General features: G+C 48.9%; 1 protein-coding gene across 5 annotated transcripts; it reads left to right on the forward strand.

Annotated features, from left to right (window-relative positions):
• Positions 1-8,895: 8,895 nt before the first annotated feature.
• C4H4orf54 (chromosome 4 C4orf54 homolog) lies at positions 8,896-22,585 on the forward strand. 5 transcript variants are annotated; one of them, XR_012835274.1, is made up of 4 exons: positions 8,896-14,403; positions 16,278-16,461; positions 18,884-19,004; positions 20,355-22,585. XR_012835274.1 is itself a non-coding variant. In XM_075751550.1 (2 exons), exon 1 carries the CDS (start codon positions 9,469-9,471, stop codon positions 14,392-14,394), a length of 4,926 nt encoding a protein of 1,641 aa, XP_075607665.1. In that variant the 5' UTR covers positions 8,897-9,468; the 3' UTR covers positions 14,395-14,403; positions 18,884-22,585. The 5 variants fall into 5 exon arrangements, 1 of the variants encoding a protein (XP_075607665.1); XR_012835271.1 differs by having other exon boundaries at positions 18,884-22,585; XR_012835272.1 differs by having other exon boundaries at positions 16,278-16,457; positions 18,884-22,585.
• The last annotated feature ends 1,219 nt before the right edge of the window (positions 22,586-23,804 follow it).

A 23,804-nucleotide genomic window follows, 5' to 3' on the forward strand; every position in this document is an offset into this window, starting at 1 on the left:
GTCGTCTAGGTTTGTACTAATAGTATAGGAAAGAAAACAATTACTAGAAAAAAACCTAGTCCAATAAAATTCCCAGCTGGTCACTCATTTACTGAACACTTCAGACCTACTTGTTAATTTGGGTTAAATTCAGCAAATAGTTTAAGTTGAAAGAAGAGGATGAGAAAGAGTTCTTAGTGTTTAAATTTTCTGAAAGAGATTTTGTTTTGGTTTGGTTTTTTTCTCAATCTTGATTCACGCGGAGGCTTGGAAACCATTCACAGACAGGAGGGGGAAGTCTTCCCCTCTGATTCCTCTCAACCTAGAGACTTAACAAAAGCAGAAGACAATCCGTGTTCAGTTGTGTGATTCCCTGGCCATGGTGTGCCGGTGCAGGTGGAAGGGCAGGAAGAGCCTCTGAGCAGAAAAGGCTTGTTTGGAGGGAGCCCCATGGGGTTGATTTGGCCCAGGGCTCTGAGGGAAGGGAAACACCCTGCAGCATCCAGCTGGGCTGTATGGGGAGCCCATTGCCCCAGCTGGTTTGCATACTGACCCTCTTCACTGATGACCTGCGTGCTCCGGCCAGAAAGTGGACAAATAATCAGCATTTTGGTAGAGTAGTCTCCAGAGCAGCCGGTATTTGCCCCAAACGCACCCTGCCTCATTACTGGGATGAGCATTTATTAATTGAGGACCTCCTTGAAGGCAACACTGGAGGATGAGGGTGGCAGGTGCTGCAGAGGGGAGAGGATTCACAGGAGAGTGTCGAGGGAGATGCGGTCAGCGTCTGCCTGGCCCGGGGATCTGAATCACAGGGATTTCAGAGAGCTCATTGCTTCCTGGGAAGCGCTCAACACCTCGCAGGATCTGGCCTGCGTGCTCCGTACAGAGCACCCTACTAAACCCCACTTCCCGGGTGCTGAAACACCACCTGCGTTTTCAAAATACTGCGGTAGAGGGAAATAGTAGACCCAGTCAGAGAACCTTGGACTGCTTGGAGAAAAAAGTATAGACAATTTTAATGTTTAAGATATTCCTATTTTTCCTAAATAACTGTTAATTAAAGGAACTGTGGGTAACATGGAACTATGTAAGCAAAAACCTAGCATAGCTGTTGACAGATATCATATGTTTTACATAGGTATAGATAGATACTGTATGTTTTGAGGCTGAAGCTTGAAACTGCAGTTTAATGAAAATTGCATTATGCTTCAGCATGGCAGGAACTGCCCAGTTGATGAAGGATGTGTCCAAAGGCTTCTTACAGTCTTCTAGAGGCTGTATTAAATCATTGCACAACTATTAGGTCAAAGTAAAAAAAAACAAACCCAAACCCAGATTGGATGTTGATGCTGCTTTTTGAAGAAACAATAGTGAGATGAGAGATGTTTGTGTTGCAAATGAAGAAGTACTTTTGCTCTGGTTAGATACATAAGTGCCTATTCTTAGGGTGCACAGCTACAGTTGTGCAGGTTATGTTTGTATGCATCTCTGTTAAAAGTGTACATTTGACTATAAACTCTTTTGGATAAGTTGTCCTCCTGCACTGCAACAGAGAAATGCAGTTTCTCTAAGCTAAAAATGTGTTAAACTTTATGTAACAACTCTTACTCTTTCTGTTTCTGAGGCTAGCTATTAAGAATTGATGTTTCACAATTTTTTGCAAAGGATAGACACTGAAAATTTGCATAAACTTTCAATTATACATGCTGCAGAAAATTATGTAAAAAATTTTGAAGGTAAGATTACAGAAGAATGCCTCACATAAATAACCTTTTCTTACCTCAGTTGTTCAGCTGAATGTTGTGGGCTACTTGCACAAGTAAGGATTTTGCATCTCAGTGAGATTTGGCAGGATCAAGGACAAATTTCAAAATAAAAAAAGTAGTCCAATTTAAATAAATCCCTTGCTCTAGTATTACTCAGCTTCAGCCAAGCTATCATTTTCCAGCCTCATAAAACTGTCATGTCATTAGCATTTTGGGATGGTCTCCTTATAAACCTGACCTTTACAATGGATTTTACACCTGGGTTTAAAAATCTCATTCTTACTTTCCCCCCCCAAGTCGCCTCCTGTACCGAGTAAAGGGGTTTGTTGGACAGGGGCTGGTTGGATTTATATCTCCTCATTATGTAGTCAGCTTCCCACCTGGAATTGTTTAATTTGTAAGCTGAGCGAGAAACATATACAAAAGTATGTATGTGACCTTAATTCTGGGCAGGCGGATCGCATGTGGTTCATAATGGTGTTTATTGAGCTCCCCTATATATAGAAACTCCAGCCCGAGAGAGGCTTCACTCCAAGGGCTGCTTGATCCTCCTTTTCATCGCCATGCGGTGGGAGGCACTTTAGCTGGCTTTTACTGTAAGCCCGGGGAGAAATACCCCGAAGACGTTTGCTGCACAAACTTCAGCTTGGTGACCAAACATAGGCCCGGTGGCGGGGAGGTGTGCATAACGAAGAGGGATCGCTTTTCACGTGGCCCTCTGAACATTAGTTATTGAACGCTGCGAGCAAATTAATCCCAATCCAACGGTGGCTGCTCTCCAAAGCATGGCAATTTCATGTTACAGTCTCATGATACCGGATTCACAATTTACTGCTTGAGCGTGCATTCATCTGTAGGAGCCGTTCTACATCAACAAATTGGTGCCAGAATTTAAAACCCCTCTGCGAAGCAGTTGATTGCATATAGGGATGGTATTATCCAATATAAAATCCAGCCCAGCTGTTTGCGTTTCTAATTCTAAAGTAAGTGAAAAACAATGGTACCTCTTTATGTTTTCAAGTGATGGCCCCTGGGCCACAATAGATTAAAATAATTAAAATAGATTAAAATAATAAAAAATAGATTTCATAAAATCTATTAATAACAATATTAAACTAATAAATCATGATAAAATTAATAAAATTTATTAAATATAAATAATAAAATATATTTTAAAACATAACACAAACCATAATATAAGAAAATATAATCCTGTTACATTCACATTGCTTCAGGTGATCATTCCTTGTTTTCCCATGTCCAAACACCCTGAACTATGAAGAAGAAAGGTTTTGAGTCTGGACCTTTCAGTTCAAGTCTACCTCTATAAATAATCAGTTTTGTGTAATTTTAATGAATGGCCATAAATCAGTTCTCTTGTCCCCCCACCAGCTTGGCTGATAACACCTCAAGGAAAGGTCACGGTTTCGGGTTTTGTGGCAATCATTTCCACAGTTCCAATAATCAGATACATCTGCAGTTCTCGGGTTACCCGATAATACTGTACAAAGAATAGGGTCACTGTGGAAAGTTCATTTCCAAAGGCAGGACTGTGATGGGAGACTTGAGCTGACCCAGCAACCTGGAAGAGGTGGTCCTGCAGAAGAACGACCTTGAGAGACCTGGGGGAAGGAGCAGCCAAGTTGAGATCAGTTGGTGTAACTTCAGTTCCTGGAGAAATGGGCATTCTGTAGGCCCTTAAAAGGTATCAGATAAATAACAGCCAACATGAGTTTGATAGGGTTTATTCTTGATGAGTCCCTCTAACTTCCTTCTAAAATAGGGCAAGGGGCTTTGCAGAGAGAGCAGAAACGGCATTTGGCATGGCGGTATAGTCTCCTTTTAGCCAGCTAGGGAAGCACTGTGCAGGTGAAATTCTGAGTTGAGAAATGACTGCTTGGGTCGTGCTCAAAGGTCAGTTACAAATACTGTGTCATTTGTATTAGTAGTGAACTCAGGGGATCCACACAGTTGCATTTGTTTAGCATTTTCATTAGTAACTGGAAGATGAACGGAAAACTCGCTAGCAGTAGGGCTTGAGCTGAAGGACACGGTCACACCAACGTGAAAACAGCAGATGTTTCTCAAGGGTGTATAAGCAGGACACAAAGTCATCCCTCCTTTCTTCTCACCAGGGTTGAGGCTCCATCTTGCATCTTGTGGCCGCAAATTTCTAAAGAAAGTCTGAAGAGCAGTGATGGGAGATCTAGCATGTATGTCCCACGGGTAAAGGTTAAGTGAATTAGAGCTGTTACACCTTACGAAAAGATGGAGAGTGAAGGAAACGCACCAGTCACCCTTAGATATGCAAAAACTTACAGCATGGAGAGTGGGAATCATCTGTTCTTCTGCCTGTGGCAGAAATAATTGCTTTACAGCAAAGAGGACCCTGCTATACCTGAGGACCATTTTTCTAATGGTCTATGGATAATCACGTACCGGGGGAGGTGGCCTGGGGAAGCTATGAAGTCTCTGCAAGCAGAAATTTGTCAGGACAGGCTGGACAAGCACCTGTCAGGATGTTCGTGAAGGCAATAAAGTATTTATAAATAGTCTTATTCAACATGTTCCTGCAGTTTGCATGTGCTATTGCTGTCTACGTGTTAGAACCACCAGAATATTCTCTTGTATCAGTGACATTGTAGACACTGTTTAACCTGACATATGCAAAATTCAGCAAGTATTTACTTTGTCTGGCTAGCAGACTCCCCATATAAATACACAAACTCATATTTAGACTGTATTTGTAGCACGACTGAAAAGTACCAAAGAAATCTTAGCTCATTCAGGGATTACGTTCCTGCCTGTTTGTTTTGGCATGAGATTTTGGGGTCTGGAAGAGAAGGATGGGTAGTGAGGGGGAGGAACCATTTTAAAAATATATGCATCTTCTGCAGACCTTGTAAGGCATCCAGCAAGAGCTGCTTATAGTGGGGCTGGAGGGAGCTGCGGGGCTTTTTTTTTTTTTAATTTAACAAGCACTTGAGCTACCAATTCTCACAGAGGCTCAGTTACATGGGAGCGTGCTGCAGAGCATAAGGCAATGGCCAGAACACGATCACATCTTATCCTAGAAGGACAAGTGTCCTCCCATTCGGAGGCCTTTGAATCCTGCAAACTCAAGCCACTCAGGTTAGGGTCTTGATATCCACCCAGCTCCGGAGTTTCTTTCCCTAGCAGAGGGTCTGACTTTCACTAAAATGGAGAGGTCTGCCAGGAAGGAGCCCACATATGGTTTAAATTTGCAGGTTGAGTATTTAGAAGAGCCCTTCAATCTCTCCAGCAGGCTCAGGATGGGAAAGGAAAGATCCCTGTAGCTGGTGTAGTCTTCTCTGTGCGAGAAGGGATTGACTCGTCCAGGTGTTGTTTTTTACTTAGGACTCAGTACTTTGTCAGCCAGGCCTTTGGTAAATCCCAGAAGAGATACCAGTTTAGTGCAAGCTCAGAAAATTTCATTTTATTTCCTCTTTGGTTTGTTAGAAAGTTTCCATACCATAGGACATTTGTGGATATTATATTTTCTTTCAATATATCTTGTAGCACTCGGAGATTTATAATGTGTGCTGGGCTTCGCTGTTTATTGCTAAACCACAAGTCCCCTTCTCGTTTCCCAAAGTGGCTTTTGCTCCCTCCTTCTCAAGCACTATTCCTGAGGGCAGATCAGGGTGCTGGTTTTGATTTTCCTTTTTCCTTAACATACACTTCTAAACTCTTGCCAAGTATTTATTTGCTTTGATTTTAAAGATGAGAAAAATAATGTCTACCACAAAGCTCATGTTGACAATGCACAATGTTATCAAAAAACTTCTGAGAGAGAAACTGAATCCAGCAGTATTGAAATATTATTCAAAAAAGACTAATTTGCCAAAATTAAAGCTTCTTCCTATGACTGTATCAGTCTTTGTCTCTCTCTGAACCTATAGTGAAACGAAGTCGTCTGCTGTGTGCACAGAACAGAATCCTTCTGCTGTTTCCTTATTTTCTGCAAAAGCCATCATTTCTTTCCATGCAAGAAGCATAACCTTTCCTGCAGGCCATCTTAGTTATTGGAACTGTGTCTGTCTTCTCTGTGCAAATAATATTTTCATTTCCCTTCTGTATCAGCCTGATTTTATTAACTTCTTTGTATTTTTTATTCCAACTTCACTGTTTAAAAACTGATACAACACTGTAAGAACTAAAATGTTTATCGTGGTATTAACATTTCCTAATGTTAATTAACAAATTAATATCTTCCCTTTCCCTAGTCAGAGAAAGCTCAACTAAATCCTTTCCCTCCTGCTGTTCCTCTACCAGTTATTCACTTTTCTGTCCATGTCTCAGGTAAAGGAAAAAACCCCTATGCCTTCTTCTGCATGGTCTCCTGTGCAGACTATACTTACAGTCTCCCTAACCTCACCTTAAGGTCTTTATTCTTCTTTTAAGTCCTTCTTCTCAAATGCCTTTTAAATCCCACTTCCCTGCTGCTTCCTTGAGTGATGTATTTTAAGGTGCACAGGTGATTCAGGCTGTCTGCATTTTTCCCATCACCTTTACCTGTCTGATCTAACCTTACATTAGCAAAGGGCAGAATGTGGTTAAACAGTGTGTGTTGGCATTTTTAACAGTAAGAGCTTAAAAGTAGAATACCTGTTATGTTATGAAAAGCATTCAATGTACAGATTTTATAGAGTGGTCAGGACAGCTTCGGTAACACTCCTGACAGATTTGGATGCAGAAATCATAGACACCGGTAACTTTAGTGAGTGAGAGAGATTTAAATGTGGAAAACACAAAAGAGTAATTAGTGTTAATGAACACCTCAATGGAATATTACTAGGAGCGTAAGGATGACATGCATTTGCTACTGATATCCAACATTATTAAGTAAAATCACATTGATCTGATTATTAATCCATGGAGATGTTTTACTAGAGTAGAGTGAGAAATTGCTATTTGCATGGAAGTGTGATGAAGCCACAGTCTTCCCATGTACTTTTACTTGGGAGCAAACCAGTGTATCACTACTGTTGCTTGGTGTAGGGTTTGTCTGCCAACAGTAATAAACATAGAAAAACTTTAAAAAAACCCAACAAATCAACAACCACAAGCTGTTGAAGAACTTTGATCCTTTGTAGGCAGCCCTACAGTCCCAGGGAGTCAGTCTCTAGGTTCAAGCCATGCAGCCAAGCTTCAAATACGAAGTGTGGGGGTTATTAGGCACCTCTGAAACAGGCTCTGCAAAAGCTGACACTAGGGCAGCTAAGAGGAAAGGCTGAGGAGAAGGAATTAAGCCTAAACCCCCTGTGGAATTTTACACTTTGCTCTGGGCCAGACTTGCAGCAAAGCATCTCTGAGGGGCTGGCACCGCGTCAGGGCAGAAACTTCTGATACAAAAAAAAAAAAGAGAGGAGGAATTCCTTCTCATTTTTTCCCCCTCCTCCAACATGCATACAGTGATTATTAGAGCACTTAAGCTGGATGTTACAGATTCACTTTTTTTAATGGGCATTAGGATTCAGGTGGCTCTGTATACCATAGCAACCTCTTAGTGCCATGGGAAATACACTGATCTGACTGCCTAAGGCAGGCAGGCCTCCAGGGCTAGCTGTAACTGAAAGTGGGGAAGAACAGGTGTGGATTTTATGTATGTATTTTTGTCATCTGGAGCATAAACTCCCCGTGGTGGAGACAGAGATATGTTATAAACATACATGTATGAGTGCTCCATTACAGTCTCAGCCTCAGTTGTGAGAATCATCGCCTGGTTTTGTAGGATTGAGCAGATTCAGTTCAAGACATCACCAAAGGAAAAAGGCAGAAAAACCATCTCTGAACCATAGCTAGAAATCAGACCATGGAAATAGATAAATAAAGAGTCAAGTTTCGATGCTTGTTTTGATGGGGATCTTGGCAGGAGTATATGAACAACTGTTATAACTTAAAAAAAAACCAGCAAACCCCACTTTTAATTCTGCAAGTTTCACAAGCAAAGATCTGATTTATTGTGCATTCTTAACCCAGGAAAACCAAATACTACAGAGGAGAGTAAGATATGAGAGACTGACACCTGAGACCCTGCTTTGGGGGATCAGAGAGTGGGGGCAGTGAGAACGTGACGTGGAGATCTTGTTTGAGAGGAGGCATCCAATAGAAGAGAGGCAGAGCAGGAAGCAGGGATGCTACTGCTGCCGGAGCTCTACCTAAGGACAATGAATGATCAGGGTTTAAACCTAATATCCCTCGCATCCCAAGCATTTGGAAAGGACTGTATTTGAGGATCTAGTCTTGTCCCACTGCCAGTTGAAACCAAGATCTCTCTTTAATAAGGTGCTAAACATATTGTCTTTCTCTAGTAATGTCATGTGTTTGTTATGGATGCTTGAGACAGAGGGGCAAGTCTAAATTGGAGGGGGAGGACAACAAAACCTGGTGAAGTTGTGTTTAGGGAATGCTGATGCCATTTACCATAGCTCTGTGGAGGACTGCACAGTTGTTGCATGTACAAGGGGAATTGAAGCTACGTGAACTTGGGCTAAGGAAAGATTAAGGTTGGGTAGGCCTACTACTCCTGAGAGCTGGTGCCCAGCCTGTCATTAAACGCATGCTGGAGGCAGGGCATCCTCAAGAGGGATGGGAACCACACAGTTATCCCTGCCACATGGGGAGAGCCTCACCACGCCTCACCTGACTTGCTCCAAACCCTCCAAGTTTTGGAGGATGTGTCTTTCTGTTAAAATATCACCAGGTGCTTTAGCAATAGTTTTCACACTGTCACTCTGCAGCCAAAGAAACTACTGCACATCTTTGTAGGGTACTAAGAGCTGGAGCCACCTCACTTGTTCTCCCCTGGGAAGAAAGGAAACTCTTAGCCAAAATGGGATACGAAACCTGCCATTGCTGCAGGGACCCTCACAAGCCACTGCATGGGCTCACTAAGGGAGGGAGGACACTTTTCGCAGAGGCAGTGGGAACACAGCAACCTTGGGGGGCAGATGGCAGCAGAGCTATGGAACCAGGGCCACCTTGGAGCTGGGAGCACTGGGAAACCCTTGTTTTAATGCTTCACCTCTCTGTCCCTGCATCCTCACGGCATCCCTGGGAGAGGTCCACACCATGCCCCCCACACCAGCGCATGGAGCTGTAGGGGCACAGATCCTGGTACTTGCTTTGGGGTTTTCCACAACCCTCCCCTGCCTAATGTCCGATGTTCCCAGCCCAACATTGGCTTGCTCACTGAAGTGTGGGGGGGCTTATTTGGTTTTTAAGATGTAAATTTAGGCTGTTATCTGCATTGTGTACCTGAGAGCTGCTCCTCAACGTTGCTTGCTTTCCTCCATTTCTCCTCGGTGTTTAACAGCTTGCCTTTTGCTTCCGCGGCTCTGGAGTGATTTTTGGTGTGTCATCCTGGTGACCACTCAGTAAAGCCCTCAGCCACCAAAGGTCAGGTGTGCCATAGAAATGCCTTTTAGTAGGTCTTAGGTGCTGGTTGCGTCTATAACAGCGCTTCCTGGAAAAAGGCAGCTTGGGTCCCCTAGCCAGCGGCTCTCCAGACTGCTGTGAAGGCACAGGGCCAAGCCGGCATCCACGGGGCACCCGTCTGCAACGCACCTACTGCGAGTGGGGACACAGGGTGCAAGGGGGTAGTTTAAGGAAAGAAAAAGCTGTTTAGCCTCTGCTGCGTGTTGGACAAGGGTGTGTTTGGTGTAGGCAAGCCTGCGTGCTCAGCCGGTGCCCCGGGATGCCTCTTCCTGCCGGTGCCGGCAGCTCGCCGACCGAGAAGCCGGGCAGCAGCAGCACCTTTGCAGGCAGAGGTGGCTCCCTCCTTCCAAGGGGCTCCCGGGCGCCTTTATTCCGGCAAACACAGACGTTTAAAATAGGATTTTGTTCAACCGGCGTAAGTGACGCCGGCTCTATGTATAGTCCGCGCCTGGGACCGGCCAAGTGGCGCCTATCTCGGAAAAACCCGGAGCGCCCCAAGCTCGTTCCGGGATCCCCCGCAAGGCGACCGGCCACCCTCGCCCGGGCGACTAAGCGGGCCTCGGCTGGCTGCGGTGCGGGGGGAGCCGAGCCCGGCCCGGCCAGACCCGACCCGACCCCTCCGCCCCCCGGCGGTGATGCCTGCCCGAGCCCGGAGCCGGCGCGCCGGGCGGAGGAGGGGAGGGAAGGGAAGGGGAGGGCAGGGGGTGGGCGGCCCGCTGCCCCCCCCCGTCCCCGCAGCGCTGCCCGTCCCTGCCGGCACGTGCCTGCCCGCCCCCTCGGGCCACTGCCGCGCCCCGACGGCCCCGGCATGGACGCGCCCGGCCAGCCGCCCGCCGGTCCCCGAGCCGGCCCCGAGGGCGCGGCGGCGGGACGGGGCCCGAGCCCGGAGGCGGCCATCGAGGAGGAGGCGGCGGCGTACGTGGAAATCCGCGGCTCGCCGCGGGGGTCGGAGGAAAGCCGCCAGCCCCCCGAGCTGGCCCCGGCCGGCGGCGCGGAGCGAGCGGCCGGTTCCGCACCGGAAAGCGGAGCCGGCGGGACCGGCGATGTTGGCGGCTCGGCGAGCGGCGGGCCGCCGGGCGGGACTGCGGGGCCAGCATCCTCGGACCGCGGGCGGGATCGCCCGCCTTCCCCGGGCGCGGTGGCTGCGGCGGGATGCGGCGCTGACTCCGGCCCCGGCTCCGGGGGGGCGGCAGGGAGCGGCGGGCCGCCGGAGGCGGGGGGCTGCCCGGAGTCCTCCTCCTCCTCCTGCCCTTCGCCGGTGACCAAGGCGGGTGGCTTTACCGCAATGGGCGACCCGGTGTCGACGGAAGGCAAAACCTCCTCGTCCTCCTTCGGCTACGAAAGCGAGGAGGACGAGAACGCGGGGCGCAAGGCGGCCCCCGCCGGCGCCCCCCCGGGCATCCCCCCCGCCGGCGGCCGCGACGAGGCGCACTATATCAGCACGCAGGAGATCCAGCTGAGCGAGGTGGACCACGACATGGACTTCGACGCGGGGCTGGCCGCCCGCTGGGACTTCGAGGACAACAACGTGATCTACTCCTTCGTGGACTACGCCTCCTTCGGGAGCGACGAGACCCCGGGGGACACGCCGACGGAGGAGGAGGAGGAGAATAGCTGCTACCTCAGCACAACCACCAGCGACCCCAACAACCAGACGGACAGCATCGACAACACCAGCAGCACCGAGATCGTCAGCCTTACTTCCGAACACGACACCCCCGGCCGGGACAAACGCGCCAGCTCGGGGGAAAGCCCGTCCAAGCAGTCCGGCCGCCCCGGCGGGAGCCCGGCCGCCCAGCTTCTCCTATCAATCAAAGCCGCTTCCCGGGCTATAAATGAGTCTAGCAACGTGCGCGGAAAGCAAAACACTATTTACGCTGCCAAGCATGAAAGCGACATGAGCCTCCGTGTCCCCGCGGCTCCTGAACACAATGCGAGTTTAAAACCCGACGCGGTCCGCGACCACGCGAAAAAATTCATCGCGGTCCCCGCGCGGCTGCAGACCCGGTGCGGGGCCGCCAGGGCCGGGGAGCACTCGAGCGGCGCCTCCAGCGCCGTCAGCGAGCTGGACGATGCCGACAAAGAAGTGCGAAACCTGACGGCCAGGGCTTTCCGCAGCCTGGCGTACCCCTACTTCGACACCCTGCGCCCCGGCTCCCGCGCCTCCTCCGCCTCCCTGCCCGACAATGCCCTCGGCATCAACCGCTGGTCCACCTACCTGGACCTCAAGTGCGGCAGCCTGGGGCAGAGAACCGAGCCCAGCCTGCTGCGCTCCGGCCGGTCGCAGACCAAAGCCCTCGAGTTCGTGGTCAGCAAGCTCGATGGGGAGATTGCCCACGTCGAGGCGCCGCGGCGGCTGCGGGCGGGCTCCCGAGTGGTGACCCTGCTGGACCTCGGCGATGCCCCCGAAGCCGGGCAGCCGCCCGAGGCGGGCGGCGGGGAGCCGCCGCCGGCGGAGGGCGGCGGGGGGGCATCCAGCAAGAAGTCCAAGTTCGCCTCCAGCCTCCTCAAAAACGTCATCTCCAAGAAGATGCAGCTGGAGCACGAGTTCAAGATGGAGCGGGGCGAGATCACCGACACGTCTTACACCGGGTTCAGCGCCGGACGGGAGCCGGAGCCCGCCGCCGGCGGCAGCCGGGAGCGGCAGCGGGAGGGCGGTGTGCAGCGGCAGAGCTCCCGGCACTCGGAGGGCGGCTCGGACAGCACCGCGGCGACGGCGGAGGAGGCGGGCGAGGGAGGCGGTGGCCCGTCGCCGGCCTCTAAGGCTTCGACGCCCCGCGAGGGGAGCCGCAGCTTGGACCGAGCGCTGTCGGAGGAGCTATGCGAGGTGAAGCGCAGCGCCTCGGAGGCCATCAAGGCCACCTTCCTCCGGAGCCAGAACAGCGCCTTCAGGTCCTGGAAGGAGCGGGAGGCGGAGAGGAAGGAGGAGAGAGCACCCATCGGCAAGCTGAAGCTCTCCAGGCACGACTGGCGGGCCGACCTGGGCGAGATCTCCGCCGGCAGGTCCACCAAGATGTCCCGCTTGTTCGTCCCCGCCATCCAGCACACCCCCCGGGAGAAGGAGCCCGGCAAGCAGGCGACCAAATGCTCCGCCGCCGCCGCTTCCTCGCCCCTCGCCGCCAAGCCCAAAGCCCCCGAAATCAAGATCAGCCTGGGCAGCCTGCAGCAGCCCCGGGACGCCGCCTTCAGCATCGCCCAGCTGCTGACGCCGCAGATCGCGGGCCGGCCGCCGGAGGAAGGCAGGGGCCAGCAGCCCAAGCCGCCCAAGGCCGGCGACGGCCCCGACAAAGTGCCGCAGTTCCTGGTGCGCGACGTGAGGGACGGCAAGCACAGAGCCCAGGGACCCCTCCACCAGGTGCGGGACGTGCGGAAGCTCATCAAAAGCTCCTACAGCTGCGACTCGGGGGATAACAGCAGCGACAAAGGCAGCGTCGCTTCCGACCAGGGCGGCCCGGAGCAGAAACCTCGGCAGCAGCTGGTCATCGCCGGCGTCCCCAGGTCCCTCTCCCCCGTGGTCATCACCTGCCAGGCAGTCGGCCACGCCACCACCAAGCCCACCGAGGCGGGGGCCAAGGCGGCGGGCAGGACGCCGGCCTGCCCCCCGGAGGGCACCGTCCTGGTGCACCGCACCTCTGGGAGGCTGCCGGTGGCCACCATCGCCCCGAACAAGAGCGACCCGCGCCAGCCGGCCGTGCTGAAGATCGTCTCTAAATCCGCCGCGCCCTGGCGGCACCAGCCCCCGCCGCCGCCCGCCGAGAGGGGCAAGGGACCGGAGGAGGACCCGCGGGAGGAGGGCAAGGCGGCGCCGGTGCAAAACGCGCTGGAGAAGCTGACGGCGGCGGTGCGGAGCATGGAGGAGCTGTACAGCTTCAACAAGCGCGAGTGGAAGCGCAAGAGCGACCCGCTGCCCATCACCGACAGCCACGTCCTCTCCCTCATCGCCAGCCAGGAGAGGGGCGCCGGGCCCCGGCCGGCCGCCGCCGCCGCTCCCCCTCCACCGCCGCCGGCGGATAAGGCAGAGGAGCCGTCGGGCAAGGGGCCGGGTAGCGAGCGGCTGCCCCGCCGCCCTCCCAACAACGCCGCCGACAAGGTCTCGGCCAAGGCGGCCGCCTTCGAGAGCCTGGCCCGCCAGCGGCAGCGTGGCCCGCCGCCCCCCCGCGCCGAGCCCCCCGCCGCCCCCCGCGCCCTCCTCACCCTCCGCGGAGCCGGAGGAACCGGAGCCCCCGCGCCAGGCAAGCCTCCCTCCGAGGGCGGCCTGCGGGGCCAGGCGGCGCCGCGCTCCTCCCGGCTGCCTGCGGGCGGCGGCGATGCGGAGCGCGGCCCGGACTGCGGGAACTACCTGGCCCTGCCGCTGAAGGCGGCCGCCGAGCCCGGCTCCCCACCCTCCCCGGTGCCGGTGTCGGGGGCGGGCGGCGGCGTCCACCCCAGCCCGGGGTCGGCGGCGGCGCTGTGCAGCCTGCAGCCCTTCGGCACCGCCAAGCGCCCCGGCAGCCCCGGACCCCCGCCCGCCGAGGAGCCCCCCGCCGCCGCCCCGCCGCCCGCCGAGGGTCCGCCCGCCACCCTCTACCGCCCGCCGCTGCCCTTCGCCGCCCTGCCCGGCGCCGCGCCGCCGCCGCTGCTCTGCTTCTCGCCCTCCATGCCCGCCGCGACGACAGCGGCCGAGCCCTTCCCGCAGACGCAGCGCAAGGTGCTCCTGGACGTGAGCACCGGGCAGTACTACCTGGTGGACACGCCGGTGCAGCAGCCCCTCAAGCGGCGCCTCTTCGACCCCGAGACTGGGCAGTACGTGGAGGTGCCGGTGCCCCAGCAGCCGGCCGTCGCCCCCGTCCCGCTGCCCCTCTCTCCCCTGGCCCTCAACGCCGGGGCCTATGGCGCCACGTACATGCTCTACCCTGGCCTCCTGCCCACCGCTGCCGTGCTGCCTACCGGTGCCCTGCCACGCCCACTATCCCACCCGGGCAGCGATGCCAGCGCCCCGGCTGATCCTGGCAGCCCAGCGGCAGAGGCAGCCTTCGCTGAGAGCCCCTACTACGTGGCCACTGGCAAGGGCCCACCGCCACCACGGCGCGGGGCAGCTGAGGCGAAGCCGGTCATCAGCATCACGGCGCCGGCCACCGGCCCACGGATCGTCGCGCCTCCCTCCTTCGACGGCACCACCATGCGCTTTGTGGTGGAGCACCGGTGAAGAGCGTGGGTGAGTGGGTGCAGGCTGTTAGGCGTGGCTGTCGACAGTGCTGGTTAAGGGCTGACCGGGTTACCCACCAAATGAGAGCTGTGCTACAGCTTCTCCTCGGGGGCGGGGGGGTGCGTAAGTAACAGGCCCGGGGTCTGCAGGCAGGCCCTCACCAGGACTTAAAATATAGGCGTAAAATAGACATACAAAGGTTACGCACACCCATTGGTGCAGTTCAGTATCCCTTGGTAAATACCCTTTTTTTTGGCCCAGAGGCAGTTTTAGTAGAAGCATACCATAGTTGCTCACCATGCAGCCTGTATTTGTGCAGCCCCATGGCTGGGGGGGCTGCAACTCAGTGGGGTCTCCTTGCTCCTGGGGAGGGGAGTGCAGCTGGGCACCTATTCTGGACCCACCTTCCAAGGCATGAAATGACCCCTCTGCCTCGGCAGCACATCCCCCCTTTCTCACTTCTTACCTCTTCCTCTCAAGGGGAGGCGAGTACCCATCTCTCTGCCCTGAGCCCCTGTTTCTCTTCATCCTTAGGAAGAGTGGGAGAGGGGTCTGATGGAGGCAAACTCTTATTTCGGGTCCTTCTTGTTAGCAGGATGAGGGAATGGGGTATGTGGCGTAGACCCTGTTGTGCTCCCCTGGTGCCCTGGGGTTGCTGGCAGGGACACGGGTGCCCGCAGCTGCCTGCGCTGCAGGAGGGCTCCAGCGGAGCCCGTGGGCACTGCTGCAAATCACAATTTTGCACGGCTACTCCAGGCTTGGCCCGCCGCAGTCCCGCCAGTGTCTGGTTACCTAGGGCTGTAACCCAGGGCCAGCCTCCAAATTCGGGGATGCGCGTGCAGGGGCATTGAGTGCCTGTTCTGGAGCAAGGAGGAGGGCACGGGACTGGCCGTATGGCACGTGTCAAAACCAGACTGCAGGATATCTTGCACAAAATAACCAAGGAACAATGACATTTTGTTTTAAAATACCTGGAATATTAAGAAAGTGCCTTCAGGATGGGTGTTGCAGCTCCTTTTGCCTCTTGCATTGAAACACCCGGCTCATCTTTATCAAGTGGCAGAGCTACCAAAGCCTTTCACGGCTTACCAAAGACTCACAGAGTTTGTTCTTGATGCAGATCAAGAGGCAAAGAGAAACAGCAGCAACAGTCAGAGGTCCGAGTTTATCACCCATTTGCACTGAGTTTTGTTCAGTTGCGTGTTTGAGGGTAAATTTTGTCTTCTGGTGTTTGGGTTATCTTATTTTGCTTCCGTAGTTCTTTTAATTTGCAGTGTAGTAGATTATTTGTTGAATGAAACCTTACTGAAATGCTTTATATGCTAACTTCTTACCTGCTTATAAATATTTTATTTCCAAAATGCTATTCTTTTATCCTGGGTATAAATTAAGTTGTTTTCATTGCCCCTTATGGGGCACTCAGGACAGGCAAATTTTCAATTTAAGTTGAGCTCTGCCATGCTACTTGAGTCAGTCTTGTCAGTAAAGTCTTGACAGAGTGTCTAGATACAGTGGCAAAAGGTGTTTTTCCATTTGGTCTATAGGCCGGGTTCAGATCACTGATACAAAGAGTCAGTTGTTTGTGAGACTTCAGTTTAGACACTCACTGGTTTTGAAAAGGATATTTCTATCTTACAGCAACTATTTAAACAAAAAGCCCTAGCTTCTCGATCTTATTTCACTCTTTAAAAGTGAAACCCACCATGTTTCCCGGTGTGATTTGCCCCTCATTTCCTGGGGGGGGGCTCCTGCCATGTCACGCAGCTAGCTTGCCTGCAATGCCTGGTGCATCACTGCCGTGGGTGATGTTCTCAGCAACTTGCTCTTTCTTATTGGTGGCGTTAATAACTGCATCAATTCTCTGCTTTTTTGCGTTATGTCAGAGCTCTGCCGTTGCTCGCAGGCGTGAAAGCTGCCGCAAAAGATCAGTGATGCAGAAACTTTCGTACTCGTTACAGAAGGTCATTCAGCAGTTTGAAGACTTCAGTTCATCTTTTACCATTAAATGATGCCCAGACGCACGTTGCTCCAATGCGGACAGGGATACCCCCTCCGTGTTGAGGGTAGGTAGGTGTCCTGCCAGTGTATAAGGGATTTCTCAACCTGTTCTGAGTGTCAGTAAAGCAAATCATTTTAACTGTGTGCTGGAAGACATGTTTAGCTTGTCATCAGGCTTTGGTTATTCATATAGCTCTCAGTGGAAAATAAGTAATTGCAGGAGGGAATCACATCTATAGCTGCCACCCTCTTTCCTGGTATTCTGTTATTCCTTGTACCTACTCAGCATTTTCATTCATTTATATAACTTTCATGTCCCTGTGGAGAATTTTTTCTCTTCTTCTCTCTTTTATTATCTGCCTTTTTGTGTTTTCCTTTCTTTTCCCGTATCTCTCTTGTCTTTCTTTTTCTAATTAAATGCATTTGCTTGAGGTAGTTTTTGTCCCCTAACAAAAGCAGGAGTGTAATTTTGCATGAATTGGAGGATAAGCTGTTGATCGTTTTCCATTCCGATTGCTTTCACAGGAGATCAGGATTTTTTTGATTGCAGCAATGCCATACAGATCCTAAAATGGATTTTGGAATGGCTAGATTTCATCACACGAGCATGGGTTTAAAGAAAACACTGTCCTTCAGGTCCCATTTTTTACTAGCCAAAATAAGCTGAATGAATGCTCTTTCTTTCCACACTTGTCTTTCCTTCCGTACTGCACATAATCTCTTCCTCCCTTCTTTACTCTATTTTTTTCACAAGTTCATTCACAAACTCTGTCACTGTGTCAAGGCCTGATCTATCTTGGTCTCAGTCACCTCTTGGAGATCAGTGTGATCGCGCCGACTTGAAGCTTTGATGGTGCTGTGATGCCCGTGGTGCCGTTGGCATCGAATCCTCTGCTGCTCTTTCAGCACTTCTTTCTGTGGCTGGTGCTCTTTTCTGCATAATCAGTGGGATAAAATGGATCCTATTGATTTGGATTCTGGCAAAATCCAAGATGCCATTTCTGAACAATTCTTAAATTTTTTTACATGCAGCAAATATTAGAGAATATGTACATGTTTCTGAGAGATATCATGAGGTCGCTTTTCTCCCTCCTCTTCTTCACTCACAGTAGTTGGTGAGCTTCTAGCCACAGAGTTCTTGCCTGCTGCACTTCTTCCTTCATATGGCGGAAAAAAAGATGCTAATTTTCAGTTCTAGTAAACCTGCCATATCTGCCTGCATGTGAACCTAGACAGCGCTGAGCTGAAGGGAGCTCCTTCCCAGCATGAATGACCGAAAATGTGCTTTTAACTTTTATACCTGTTTCCACAATATATTCTGGGGAGTTTCTGCCTTGTGTCAAGTAAACAAATTAGAAAAAAAACATGTAGCAAAGTAGAAAGTAACTGTAGTAAATGGTACTCCCAATGTTAGAAGGGTATTTTTCCTTGCTCTGTTTGAAGATGTGCCTAAACTGAAGCCACTTTATAGTTACAGGAATACATGGGGCATTTATTTTTGTGGGAAATGTAGGCCAAGTCAAATGTGAGCAGTTCTGTCACCAAAGTATGCAAATATACTTATTAGTTGTGCTTCTTCCTACCTGCTATCAGACAATCTATGCCTGCCTTTAAAAATTAATATTGTGTGGATAGCATATAAGAATGATTTTTTTTTAAAGGCTCATAAATTGGTATTTTTAAACTCTGTTTTAGTTGTACCCTATTCAGCAAAATGTATGTTCTATATTATTAAGTCGAAAAGTCAACTTACAGTGAAATATACCATATGTAGGATTTACTTATGCTGATGCCTTTACTGAGAATTTAGTAAAGCACCCATCCAATTTTATTGGGAAATACAGGAATATTCCAAGAATGCTTCAGCATTGGATCAAGTAAATCAGTCTATGAATAGAAATAAGCATGAGCTTGTGTTCAAATCCATGGCTACTGAGGAAACATTTAAATAGCATTTAACCTTGATACCAATGAAAGTTAATTGTGAGCCTGGGATGCTTTCCTGGGCCAATATTTAAGTCTTAGCTCCACAAATTTTGCAGCACATGATTACAGGTTGTGTCACTTTTGCTTGCATACACTATGCCCAATGTTGTGTTTGTGAGTAAAGTGCTCAGGTCTTAAACTTTGGGATGGATCGCTTAAATCCTGGATGGATCGCTTTGCCCTCCTGCTACCTATGTGCGTGGCGTTCCCCAGGACCAGTCCATGGGGAACCGCGGGGTTGTAAGGCACCACATACCTCGAGTAGCAAGGATCGATTCCGCTCAGAGAATAAGGCTGCCTGACGACTGACACAGTTTAAAAAGTCAGGTGCCATTGTTTGATTCTTGGCAGGAGCTTAGGAAATTAGTAGCAACAATAGTGTGACAATGAAGGAGATACTATGCATTTCCCTGAAGTAGTAAAGGTTGGTCTCTAAGAATTGGTTGTGGCAGCTCTTTAAGAATCTAGTTTTTATTATTTGTTTTTTCTTTTTTTCCTTTTACAGGGATAAGGAAGAAGAATCATGCTCCTTTAATCTGAAATACACTTGGTAACTCTAAACATGCATCCTAAAAACTGTTTCTACAGTTTTCTCATTTTTTTGCTTCATCATACAAAACAAGTGTGTAAGTTTCTTGTTTTCTCCTAAGTGCCCCCCCAGTTTTGGAGTATGCATACATTTCATTATGCAAGCAACACTAAATTACTGCATTATTTTCTGCATAGTTGTTTTTATATTGAAGCCAATCTGCAGGCTTTAGGCATTGCCTCTGTCCTGGTGGCCTGCGGTAGTAGTGCAACTACAGCTGTTTGTAAAACACAGGGTGTAAATGCAGCAGTGTTCCAGCGTGGATCGATGCACAGCTTCATCCAGGTCCCTGGAATGTGTTGTGATGATCCAGTGCAACTCTTTAAAAAAATAAAGCCCCCAGCTGCCTCTCATTGCAGCAAATGAGGGTCCTCCCCATAGATTTCGGTGACAATTTGCAATCAGATATCTATTTCGTACTCTGTACTTCTGCACTTGGAATTGCAAACGGAAAGATCTGTAGTGTTCAGGTTATCTTTAGTGTTTATTTTTTGGCATGGTTCAAAACGGATTGTGTAGATGTCGGAAAACACATTTGATTGCTTTCGTTTTTCATTTGTTCCTCTGTAATGTGTTGAATATTACAAGTTGCCTTAACTATGACAGTGTTTAAATACTGGAAAGCCAGAAATTGAATGTAATATTTTTACATCCTGGCTCTAAAGGAGAGGACAACATTTATTTTTCTTTAAGACTGCAGTCTATTCTTCCTTAAATTGCAACGTTGCTGAAAACACAATCCTAGTGATTCCCCTGGGAGGGGAGTTTTTTAACGTTACAGCCCCAATAATATGTAGTAATTTCCTTAGCCATTGTTCAAAACGTTTATCGGAGGGCTACATCCACGCTATCTATCTTTGCTAAGAAAATATTTCTCCTTTGAACGAGAAAATCTAAAATAAGATTACTCAAAATGCAGTGATGTGTATGTCCATCTATCAAACTTTGCTTAAACTGATGATTTTGTTGCCAGCAACCAGTTTGTCTCAGTAAAAGAGAATTGTTATCATGACAGTAAAAGTAAACTACGATAGTGTGTTTCCTTGCCCAAAAATTTCAGTTCAGTGAAGCACTTTGGAAAGCAAGTACATGTAAGATCAAGCCTAAATTATTTAGCATAAAGCTTTCTTGAGGTAACAGGTTGGAAATCTAAAATCTAAATGCAAAACCCAAAAGTCTACATTTAAGCATTTGCCCACAGGCAGAATTTTCCTGCACCCGTTCTCAAGGTTTCCTGCTGCTAAGGAAGTTTCAGGGTTTCCCATTCTTAAAGAAAGCCCCAGGTTTTAATTTCCGTGAGTAACTCTCAAGATACAGAAAACTCAACTACAACTGTCTTTAACCATACATGTGAGATTGTATTTCAACGCAATTTATTTGTTTACAGGCACAAATTGAAATTGCCCTCACGATGAAATGCACTGCAACTATACAGATAGTGAGTGATTTAACATATATCTTCTCATTTATCTTCGTCGTTGTGGAAATCCAATGACAAAATACTATTCTAACCCTTTTTAAAGAGCTTGGCATGCCCAGCTAGAGCATATAGCGTGTAAGCTTAATCTCCGTGCTCTTCGGTTGTATGGTCTACAGTTACAAGCTTTAACTTCCTACTGGGATTTGGGCTGAATGCCTCTTAAAGAAAACGAATGCTTCTTCAACGTTTTCATGACTGATAAGTCTGTAGATGTTACGGCTAGAGTATCGGTGTGAAACAAAACAGTACTTTGGACTGCAGGACAGTGCAGGTACCAGAGCAGATCATCCACTGTGACATGCACATGCACGGTACGTAAATTATAATACTAGCATCCGTGTTTAAAAATGTTTCTGTCCTATCTTTTCCTATATCGGTGCTCGGAGTGAAGTTTCATGTAGCAGTTTACAAGATATAGGTTTGCACACACAAACTCAGAGTTTACAGTTTCACCCGCTGTACTTGAAAGGAAAAAAAATGCATAGAACACAAGTGCCAAGGATTTCAACATGTATTTGTTGGAGGAAAATTTTGCAAGTTTTTTGGAACTGCATGTGGAGACGAAAGCAATGAAATGAGGCAATAACAACAGATATTTATTTTCTCAGGGGAGATTTCTTCAGTGGAATGTGTCAATCCTAATGTCAGTGTTTGCTGAATTTTGTCTATTACTAAAGAGACTCCATGTTTGCATCAAGGGGTCAGTTTTGCAAGGAGCTTCGCTTTGCAGACTCAGTCCAGCAAAGCCTTCACATGCATCTGTAACTTCAAATATTGAAGCAGATTCCTGGAACTTCAGTGGAAGCACAATCATTTTTTTTTTTCACTTGTCAATGCAACACTTTGCTGAACTTGGTCCAGAGTGCTGAGTGCCTTGCAGACCCGAGGCCTGGGTTCTTCACTTTATATGTATAAAACCGGAGCTCTGGGCTTGAGTCTAGCCAGACCCAGCAGATAATGCCACAAAAGGTCGCCAGAAAAAAAATCCGGTAATATGGTGCTCCTCCTTGTATACCCAGTGGTGAATTTCTCCAGCTGATGGGGTGATGTGTAACCACATATCTTGGATTAGAGTCAAGCCCTCCTTGTCAGGGTTCACAAGCTGCTAGTATTATATGTTTCACGGTGCAGTCATAGTACGTTACAGCTGAAATTCACCCCATGCGCAAAGCAGGGCAAAATCCTTGCACCACTCGAGTTCCCTCCCAGCCCTGCTGTCGGGGTTCAGGGTCTGCTACAGCCGGCCAGCTGCTTCCACACGTTTTGGGTCAGGATCCGATTAAAAGTTTGAGCAGGACTGGAGTGATGCACGAATGTTGTTCTGGTCTTTTGCAGCAGGGTTGGTTTCACTCAGTTAAATTTAATCCTTGGTGAATCACTTGGTGAATGATTTAAAATGTATTTATGGGTTGTGTGGTTGGTTTTTTTTTCCCTTGTCTGCATTCAAAGCTACCCTTACTCTCTAGTTTTGATGGCCAAAGTGTCATTCCTTATGCTTATAAATTACCATTAACTTGTGGCTACCTGAGAACACATACTTTAAAAACGCTTGTTTTTTTCCCTTTTTCTGTTCTTTGTTTTCTTTTTTTTTCCTCTTTTCTTTTTTTCTTCCTTTTTTAAGGGAGTGGGCTATCAGTGTAAAGATATTTAAAAGTGCAAGTGTGAAGTAAGGATAATGATTGTTAAGAGGATGTGGGTGGTATGTCTGATGAGAGAGCGGTGGGCTATAAGGCAAAGGGGAAAATGCCATGAACGCATTGTGGTGATTGTTGCCTGTGGGGGGAAAAAAATAAAAAAAGAAGATATATAACTGGAGAAAAATGGACTCTTTGAGCTGCTCTCAACGTAGACGACATTGTGGCAAGTGCGAAGCCGAAGTGGTCCCGCTGCAGGATGCCGTGAGCCTGGGATTGAAGGACAGCAGAGTCGCTCTGAGAATTGCACTAGCAGCGTGTTGCACATCAGGAACACTTCGGTATGGAACGCTTCACGACCACACAAGAACGGACTGTCTGAAACCGCTGAGTACCAAAGTCTGTAACGGAATGAGTTAGCATTTGTATTATGTTGGGGTTGGTTTTTTTTGAATGTTATGATAAATAAAATGTATTTTTCAGTAAAAGACATACTGCAAGTAAGCCTGCAGTTCCCTGCTTGGTCGTATGTTTGTGAAGTTACCTTTGCTGTTGTGCAGAACAAGCGATAACAGAGGTATTACTTGGTTCAACGTGTAAACAGTAACAGAAGAAAAGATTTCACCGGAGAGCAGATCCAAAAGCCCGAACTCGGAGTCTCCCCGAGTTTGTCCCAGTGTTGTAAGTCTCTTTCTGACCTGATCTCACTGTTTATTCTGCCCTCTTAGGACAAAGGGAAGTTGGGGGCGTTGCTTCGTTTGACTCTTTGATTTTTTTCTTTTCCCCCCAGATATAACTTAAGTGAAAAAGGAACTCCCCAGTTTCAGTGGACTAACTCTGAGCGGTATATGGGTTTGAGTAGCCAAAGAACTGCGTCTTTGTCTGTTGTAATGTGTTCAGAGAGAGCAATTGGTGGGGTGAATACCTTTTTTCTGCTCGTTCCTTATATGTTATTTTCATTGTCTGATGTTGTGATATGATCAAAAATAGGATCACTTGATTAGTGGGCAGCAGTATTGCTTGAATTATTGCTAGGGAAAACCTTTTGCTGCTTTCATGTGTTCCTTCTACCCTAATGGAGATGGAGTAGTTTTCTGATGTTGGGTCAAGTCCAAATGTTTAAAAAAGCATGAGTCAAACACCTAAATGGGCTTGAAAACTAGAAGATTAGTTTTGGAGTTTAAAAGAACACTTTAACTTCTCAGTTTTCAGTATGTAAGGGGCACATTGTAATGATCTTCCTTTTAATCACATGCCCTAGATGCTTAAAGGAAAAGAGCATTATTTATCTGCAAGTGATACAATATGAAGACGTCTACCGTGAATTTGCCGTATCATTCCAAGACAAGGCGACATGGTCTTCCTACCTTGCTGGAAGCACAAGTTTACTGGTAAAACAGTGGTTTGCTGTTTGTGACATTCTCCCCCTCTCTCTTTCTGGATTCTTTGAAATTTGTACTTTAGCATTGCATTTAGGATAGATGTAATCAGTGACTTCACTGCCAATGTATAGTCAGTGATTCCTATACAGAGATACAAATGGATTAATTGACAGACCCAAAAGACTTAAGAGAGGAATGACAACAGATGTTGAAAGGAAGAATTGGTAAAAGAGGGAGAGCGCAGCCACACAGGCTTAGCTCAACAGGAGCAAGCTTGGTGACTGCAGGAGATCAAAGGATGACCAAACCAGAACTAAATTAATAGTGGGTGTGGAGAGCAG

This window comes from Balearica regulorum, chromosome 4, assembly GCF_011004875.1.
Source record: "Balearica regulorum gibbericeps isolate bBalReg1 chromosome 4, bBalReg1.pri, whole genome shotgun sequence".
Classification (NCBI taxonomy): Eukaryota; Metazoa; Chordata; class Aves; order Gruiformes; family Gruidae; genus Balearica; species Balearica regulorum.